General features: G+C 39.6%; 1 protein-coding gene across 1 annotated transcript in view; it reads left to right on the forward strand.

The window, feature by feature from the left end:
* Nucleotides 1-8,068, forward strand: part of fbln1 (fibulin 1) — a 32,088-nt gene extending 24,020 nt beyond the window's left edge. The window contains exon 17 of the mRNA XM_030731340.1: nt 7,499-8,068. Within this exon, the coding sequence (XP_030587200.1) occupies nt 7,499-7,638 (140 nt within the window). The 3' untranslated portion in view covers nt 7,639-8,068. The remainder of the gene's footprint in view (nt 1-7,498) is intronic.
* Nucleotides 8,069-8,742: the final 674 nt, after the last annotated feature.

An 8,742-nucleotide genomic window follows, 5' to 3' on the forward strand; every position in this document is an offset into this window, starting at 1 on the left:
TGAACCTTCTTTGTGAGACATGACTGCTTTTGAGCCGGTGATGCTTGTGGCTCTGGCTTGTGGCTGCGCTGGTGAGGAGTTGAGGACAGCTGTGGAGATAAGCAGACAACAACGTTGTGTGGCTGTCATTTGGCTGAATCATGACACGGCAGCAGCAGGCCCACAAGAGTGCGCCAAGCCCATAAGGAATCCCTGTCTGGAGATTACAGTATAGCTAATCAAAACACGCTCTTCTCCACGCAGTAATCCCACAATCAAACACACAGCGCTCCACTCGGGTGGTCCACCACATTCAAATGTACTGATGAGGAGATAGCGATGCAGAGATGTTATGCTCACAGAGACATTCCACGTATCCAGTCAGTAAGTCAAGTTACCAAGACACTGGTGTGAACACATATAGTACACATTGCTTGCAATAAAACTGTCGCAATAATTCATCATGATACACTTATCTCCCCTGGTTTGGTGATCGGTTTAATTTACACTCATCATTACTCTTTGCTTTCAAGCACTGTGTTTTTAAGGAAAACCAACTGTGTTTAGTTAAACACTCAATTCACAAAATGAATGCCTTTTTTAAAATCCATGTTCATGAAGTGACTTGCCCAAATAGATAGCAAAGTACCCTAAAAGCTCATGAACGCACTGTATACTTCAGTTCTAATGCATAATAAAGAGTACTGACTTAAAATGCAAACAAAGCAGTTATTCATCTTATATGGTTTTATCCATTTAGTCTACATTTAAGTCTATTTTATGCCTCTGAGTTATGGTTTTTAGCTTTGAAAGGTCAGTTGTAATGTAGTGCAAAGGTTGTGGTAAAGATAATGGTGTGTGTTATGTCATCTCAGCTGCTCTGGCCCACAACTGCTAAAACAGAAAGTCCAAGAAAAGAACCAGCCAATTCCCTATGGCCACTTCAGTGATGTCACAACCCATGCGTGCCACTGTCCAACAATGAATCACTGTTAATTGGCCTTAAAATATCAAGCCACACATGCTTTCAGAGCAGGGGTATACATGGATCCCACTCCCTCTTTGGAGTGGTCAGAGTTGTGTTTGGACAGCCTGACCTGACTGGCCATCAGCGCACCAGTAAGAAGACAAATACAAAAGCCAGACCCTGAGGGGTCTGTACACCGTCTTCGTACAGTTGATTATGCTGTTGCACCAGGCCATTTGAAAGTATTATATTTCAGCCAAACTGAAGGGTTATCAAAACTAAAATTGCTTGTTTTACTAATGGGGTAACAAGGGAGCTAGTTAGCAATTTCTTTGGCTTACCCTCTAGTTTTTATGGAGAAAATCGTTCAGGCAGTAAAAAAAAAAAAAAAAAAAAAGAGTTATTGAAAAAGAAACCACTCTTCGCTCTGTTTATATTTATGCCAGCAGCTGTGAATCAGTAAAAGATGCACTTTGTACATCAGGGAAAGATATCACAGTCATTCAGTGATGATGCTGAAGAATGCCCTCCCGTACCCTCTTTGTATACTGCAACTTTATACACCACCTGGATGCTCTCCAGGGGTTTCACTGCAGTGAGCATGCATAGCGCCATAACCAGCATGTCATTATACAATACTGTGGTGAGGCCAATGCATACTTTTCATTTGTCTCTGGTGTTAAACCCGTTCATTTTGGATTTTGTCATACACTTCCTTGCTGAGTTGTAAAAACCAGAAAACCCCGAAATTGTACTGTTTACATGTAACCCTTCAATATTGCAGATCTCGTGGCCATGAAGGATGACAAATGCCTCCTGGCATTTGCTTCACTTTGTTTTGGGGCAGCGTCTGCTACTAGCATACATTTATTTAGGGCTGTTTTCTTCTTAAAGGGCTACTTTATTGTGTGGTGGAATGGTTTGGGGAATGGACAGATTGTGCAGCTGTTCGGGTTAGTGTGATGGTGGCTGTTGAAAAGTCAGTGGGGTCACCTTTGCACCCTGCGGCAGATACCTCAGTGAATTGGAAAGACACCACAAACCTTTCCGGCACTACAACTGGAACTCCTGCTTGGGTACACCAGGCCTCAGATGACATGACCTTGCAACCCAGTCACAGGGCACATTGTCAGCTGTAGGGTTTTGAAAACCTTCCCATATTTATTTATATGAATCTCAGGTGGTACTGTAGCAAATCAAAGCCAACCTGTTATGTGGATATTGGCCTTTTGCCGTGTAGCCTGGAAGAAATGTTAAAGATGCGTATGCGGTTGTGGTTTCACCTCAGGTTCACTGTGAATACGTTGAGGCCCAGCTGTTAGCTGATGCTTTGCCTTCATTGAGGATACCACTGTGCTTTTGATGGGAAGCTTACGGAAACACAGAGTCATCATGTTGGGATTTCACAGAGGCTTCCAAGAGGCCACGTAAAATGACTGTAGTATCAAGCTACTTCGTGCAGAGTTGGGCGCAGAAGCCCGCAGTATAATAACATAATGACCCTTTCCTGTCCTCAAGGCTGTACAAAAACAAAACAAAACAAAAAATAAGCAAACAAAACAAAGATTCACAAAAAAGATTCACGTGTTTCTTCAATAGTAAAACAATTGTGATACACCTTACAGTTTATTGTTTGTTATCGCACTCAATAGCATAAAAAAAATTTCCAAAATCTGAGGTGAATGAACTGCGGTCCATGTTTTTTTTTTTTTTTTTTTTTTTTAAATACTCTGAGAAAACTTAAGGATTTGGACAAGCTGTTGCAAAAGTTCTTTTCCGGAGAGCACACTTTTGCGCTCTGCATGTGCTAATTAGACCACAAACAAATTTACAAAACTCTAATGGGCCCGACACATACCACATACTGCCTTGTTTAGATGCCCTAAATAAATTTGAGTTAAAATCTTATATGCCTGTGTTTTTGTTATTTATTTATGTGGTAAGATTTTTAGTTTTTTTTCATGGAAACATCCTCTGGAGTTTTAATGGAAAACTTACCCTCAGTTGACCCTGATTATAAGTATTTAGTCCTAATTAGGTATAGGCCACACTTAATGCAGTAAAATAAAAGAAGCCCTTAATGTGGACTTAAACCCATCTGTCATTCCAGTGGTCCATATTGTGCTCATAATATCTTACTCATCTTCATTGCATGATTGCTCATCCCAGGACGGAAGCTTTTGATCGGACTCTGTTTGATTTAAGTGCATGGACAAAGAATGAACCTCCCTTTGAATTTGCAATGGTTAACTCAGAGTTGCGTGCCATCTCAGTTGGCTTATGTCTGAAAATAATTTTCCAACTCAAAATCCAATCTCTTTTTCCATGTCAGTTATTTTCTTAATATTGCAGCTGTTGTTAGGTTTAAGAAAAGGTTAGTTCTTACTGATGGCTCTAATGGTTTGGAAACAATAAAATCTCAGACCCGGGCCCCTTTAGTGTCACTACGCAACAGAATCCCAAAACACCAAAACAAGGGGGCAACCCTGGTAGAAGTGGGCCCCATTCCGCACTCCTCCAAGTGCTTATCACCAGAATCTGCTGGAATCTGTTGTGTGCCCACAGTCCTGGCTCAGAGAAGGACAAGAGAGCAAAATAAAGTGACAGAGAGAAAGAGAGACGCCAGTCTAAGTTCCTATAGCTTGCCCCTCCCAGAGTTAAAGATCGATTCCTGGAGAAATGCCTCCACGGCTGTATCGCGTGACTGTAACTGCTCCCCTCCATCAAACACATGGGACTCATTTAGCCTTGTGGGCCACAGTGATGGTGCCACAAACGCCAGCCCCCCTCAGGAAGGGAAGAGAAGGGAGGGGAAAAAAGGCAAATAAGTGAGTGGGGGGGCCATCATGTAGTGTCCCAAAGGACAACGTGCATGGCACATAATGTATCATCATTTGCCCTGTAGTGAATGACGACCAAATGGGTTTTACTGCCTTTTTCTTTCTTTCTTTTTTTTTTTTTTTACAAGTACCACAGGAAAGAGCCTCATAATTCAGACTGATCTAGGCAGTGATCTGTCATTTTGATCCATGCTGAGTTATACTCTTGAGTCATCCTACTAAAGGCTTGAACATGTCACTGACTCAGTTGAACATGAGAAGCACAAGTAAATGGGAACAAAAAAAGAGGGTCGTTGAAGGTGTGATTCGAGGACAGTGCGGCGATTGTGCTGCCTGACTGCACTCTAGCGATAGCTGTTCAAACAGGCCAGAGCTGAAATGTCACCAGTCCTCTGCAGAGAAAAGTCTGTTGACAGCCTGTATAAACACTGGCATTTTTTCCCCCCCTCTAATCGCATGTTCACTTAAAAAGAGCACCCAATGAATTCCATGGGAATTCAGTAATGCTTTGTTGCAGTATATTTATTCTTCCATCTGTTTTACTGTGTCTCTTGTTTATGAGGTTTTTCATTGGCAGTCCTTTGGCTCATTAACAGCACACTTTATATAAAACTCATCTATATGTATCAGCTGATACAAAAAAAAAGTAGGGATGTAGATTCCAAGCAATAAATACTATTCAATATTCACTGGTGACTATTTCGCTGTTCTCCAAAGATCGACCGCAACCCCCAACTGCCACTCCATTCTCAGTGATATAGTTGTGACAGACTTGCGATATGCTAGCTTGTGTTTACACTGGATGTCATTTTAGTTTATTATTCAGAACTTTTAGTTTTAGCATCCTTGAACTTTGCATGTTTGTTGTTTTTACAGTAGCATCTATTATAACCGCACCCCAGACATTTTATTTATCAAGTGTCTTGTAGTTAACATGCTCTGTTTTTGTTGTTTAATGGTGGCCTACAAATAGAAATAGTAGACATAGTCCCATAAACTATTGAGTTTTTGCAAAATGTAATGACTATTTGAATACTTGAAAATCATGAATATCCCTACCAAAATGGGATGTTTGTGGTGGGTGAGATCAGAAAGTGATGCTTTGTTTTATCCTAGCAGCTAGGCCAAAAACCAGGTAAAGAACACCAAATCATACCTCTGTTTATAACCAATTCATATTTACACTTGCAAGCAATTCAGAATCATTTATTAACTGAAGACACACCTTTGCATTGCGAGAGCACTCAGAGAAAAGTTATGCAGGGAGAACATAAAATCTCTGCACAGTTGTCTTCTTGCTTTGAGGTGACAACCCTGACCACTGTGCCAGGAACTAAAAAACCGCCACATTTGTTGCCTGTTGTCTGAAAAGTCTGATTAGTGTTACACATTTCATACAAAATAACTACCCATTAAACCATCCATTTTTTTAACCTCTTAGCCAATGGATGGCAAAAGGTGGGGTACACCCTAGACAAGTTGACAGTACATCACACTGGACTGTGAGAAGAAACCAGGTATATATTTATATTGCTTTATTACTAATGTACACCATTAGTATTAAGGGAAATGCACTGCACTGGTTTGAATTGTATTTATCTGTTAGATTCCAGTTTGTTCACGTTCACAAAAAGTCTTCCTCACATATAAAATCTAGTCATGGAGTTCCACAGGGTTCTGTGCTGGGACCAATAGTTTTCATTATACCTGCTTTCCTTAGCAGATCTTACTAGAAAACACTGCAAACATTTGTGTTGCTATGCAGACGATAGCCAGTTGTCTTTATTTATTAAGCAAAATGACACAAATCAATTATTTTAAACTACAGGCATGTCTTAATAACGCAGGAAGTGATTTGCAGCAATGTGTTGACCAAAGATCATAGACAGTCAGTGATATTCACTGACTTAAAGCCCCAACAAGTAAAATTACCACTGGCAATGCAAAGTGGGTGGGTCCTGAGCTAAACCTGTCTCATTTTCAAGGGAAGCAGTTGAAGCCACTAGCAGTGATAATAAAGCATACTGTTGATTGATCTATGACAGGTACATTAGAGGGTTACATACCCAGGCAACTCTGCCTTGAATGTTGACTAGTGACTGACCTTCAGCAATGTGCTATGAGTGAACTGTTTCCTGTGTAGACACTGGACTATTTTAATTCCTTATTATCAGCAAGAGCCCTAACAGGGACTAGAAGGAGAGATTGAACTTCTCCCATGTTAGCGTCTTTTCATTAGCTCATTGTTAAATCCTTCTTCTTACATATAAAGTCCTGAACAATCCCGCCTTAAAGACCTCATAGTATTATATTATCCCAAAAGATGCTTTCAGACTCAGGCTTACTCATGGTTCCTAGAGTTTCAAAAAGTAGAATGGGAGGGCAGAGCCTTCAGCTATCAGGCCCCTGTCACATGAAACCAGCTTCCAGTTTGGATCTAGGAGACAGACACCATTTCTATTTTTAAGATTAGGCTAAAACTTAGATTATTGATAAAGTTTATAGGTTAGGGCTGGATCAGGTGACCCTGAGCCATCCACTATTTAGGTTAGATTAGGTTTAGTCTGCTGGGGGACCTCCCTTGATGCACTAAGCTTTTCTTCTCCAATTACCTCTTTTCACTCTTGATACATTTTATACTACTGTTTTGTTTGTCTCTCTGTATGCTCTTTTTTTCTTTTGTTCCCCCCAGCTGGTCATGACAGATGGCTGCCCCTCCCTGAGTCGGGTTCTGCCACATGTCTCTTCCTGTTAAAAGGGAGTTCCTCCTTCCTACAGTTGCCAAGTGCTTGCTCATAGGAGACTGTCTGATTGTTGGAGTTTTCTCTATAATAATAATACAAAGCACCTTGAGACAACTGTTGCTGTAAATTGGTGCTATATAAATAAAATTATGACTGAACATTATGTCTCCACCTGAGACTCTGGATGTATTTAATCATAGTATGCTGCAAATTCAGTTAATGTAGTCAGAAGAACATAAACTTGAAACACTGACAGTTTGTTCTAAGCTATTGCACAACTTGTCTAGACAGCTGTATTTAAGGATATACAAAACTGACAGAGCTATCAGATGTGAAATTAACAACTGAAGAATGGCTAGTTAAATCAGGGTGTGACTAGCACACTGTTTTTTCAATTTTACTGATAAATTACAAATGCAATCAAAAACTACATTCCACCGTCCTTAGTTGTACTGAGGTAAGAGCAGACTATTTCACCCTCATCACTTTAAACCAAAACTATCCAGGGCCAGATATGACTGCAGGCAAGAAAGTCACTTCATTTAAACCATGTAAAGAACAACAAAACAACTCAGCAATGACAACAGCGCTCTGATCTTTGATGAAAATTGCAGTTACTGATTGTAGCTCTTTAAGTTAACCAACTATTAAGTCTCTGAACAAAATAAATGATAGAAGAAAGAAAATAAACTATATATAGTTATAGAAATTAGATAGTATATTAAATTCAACCAAAAAGCTCAAGAATTACATCCCAACCTTTCGCTGTATCTCGTTTTGTCACTATCAACGTGTCTGAGCTGAAGCAGACCAATGATCCACAACTGCACTATAAGTATCATAAGTCATCACGATTATCGAGACATGTCACGATACAACTAGAAGTAACATTGTTTAGTGCAGTTCTATATATTTATTCACAGTACTTATGTCACCAGTTATAACATCCATCTTTGTCTTTTTTTCAGGTATTGTTCGCCAGGTGAAGCCTGTGATTGGTCCAGTGACGACAGTACTGAAACTGTCCATGCGCAACCTGACGACTAAGGGCGATTCTGGTCAGAACATCATCAACATCCAAGTCTTTGTCTCAGAGTTTTGGTTCTGAAAGGCGAATATCAGGATTTCACCAATAATTACATTATAGGACATCCATTGTCAACACTGTACACATTGGTTTTGTTATATCAATGTTTATATCAGTGTTGAGGTGTTATGTATTGACAACGATATTGCTTTTGACAGTTGCTGAGATGAAATGCTACTAGCTGCTTCTAATAAGAGCAATACACTTTTGTTTTGATGACAAGCTCAGCATTATGTGCACAAATATGAAGAAACTTCATGTTATAAGAAGACATCCAGACCTTTTTTAATTGAAAGTGCATGCATTTAGAGAGGTCATTACAGGATATGGTGATTCAATTCAACCATATTTGTTTAAGCCTCGGTTTGTAAAACACCTTCCTTTCCTTTTTTACTGTGCACATTGAAATTTTGTTCTGTTTTTAAGGAATAAACATTATTTTTTAGTTACAGTATTTGTCATTTCTTTTTCATTTTTGAAATCCTCTTCTTATAACAATTAAAAACCTGTATTTCATTGACAGTCTGGCAAACAACAAAGGGAAACAGATGACTATATAGAAAAGGAAAAGTGATTATCTGATTAGGAACGGGTGGTGCAGAAAACAACACGAGGGAGTGAAACTGGCAGCGGCGTAAAGAGATCAGGAATTACAAAATAAAACAGGAAATGACTTGAACCCGCACATAACCCGAAATCCAAAAAACGGGTTTAGAACAAATGCTAATATGCATACAAAAAATATTTCATTTTTAAATTAAAGATATGTGAACTATGTTTTCATCACATTAGTAATCCATCATAATTTGACCTGGTGTACCATGACCATAAAAACATAATGAATTTTGTAATAAAGTCACAACAGGACAGTTGCTTTCGATAATTCAGACATATCAGTACTTGTGATGCTTGTTTCAGTTTGGAAGATGGGTGTTCTCAGACAGAAAAAGAGCTGGGGACGTGGAAGTGACAGTCTATCAGACTACAATCATCACTGTGGCCAGGCCCAGCTAAAGCCTCCCAGCACTTGAAAGGAAATAGAAGAGGGCGCGCACACAAATCAGGATCTGAAGTCGTCTGCTGTGATAGATTTTAAGGCTCTACTGAAGGGGGGGAAATCCTCTT

This window comes from Archocentrus centrarchus, chromosome 6 (genome assembly GCF_007364275.1).
Source record: "Archocentrus centrarchus isolate MPI-CPG fArcCen1 chromosome 6, fArcCen1, whole genome shotgun sequence".
NCBI lineage: Eukaryota > Metazoa > Chordata > Actinopteri > Cichliformes > Cichlidae > Archocentrus > Archocentrus centrarchus.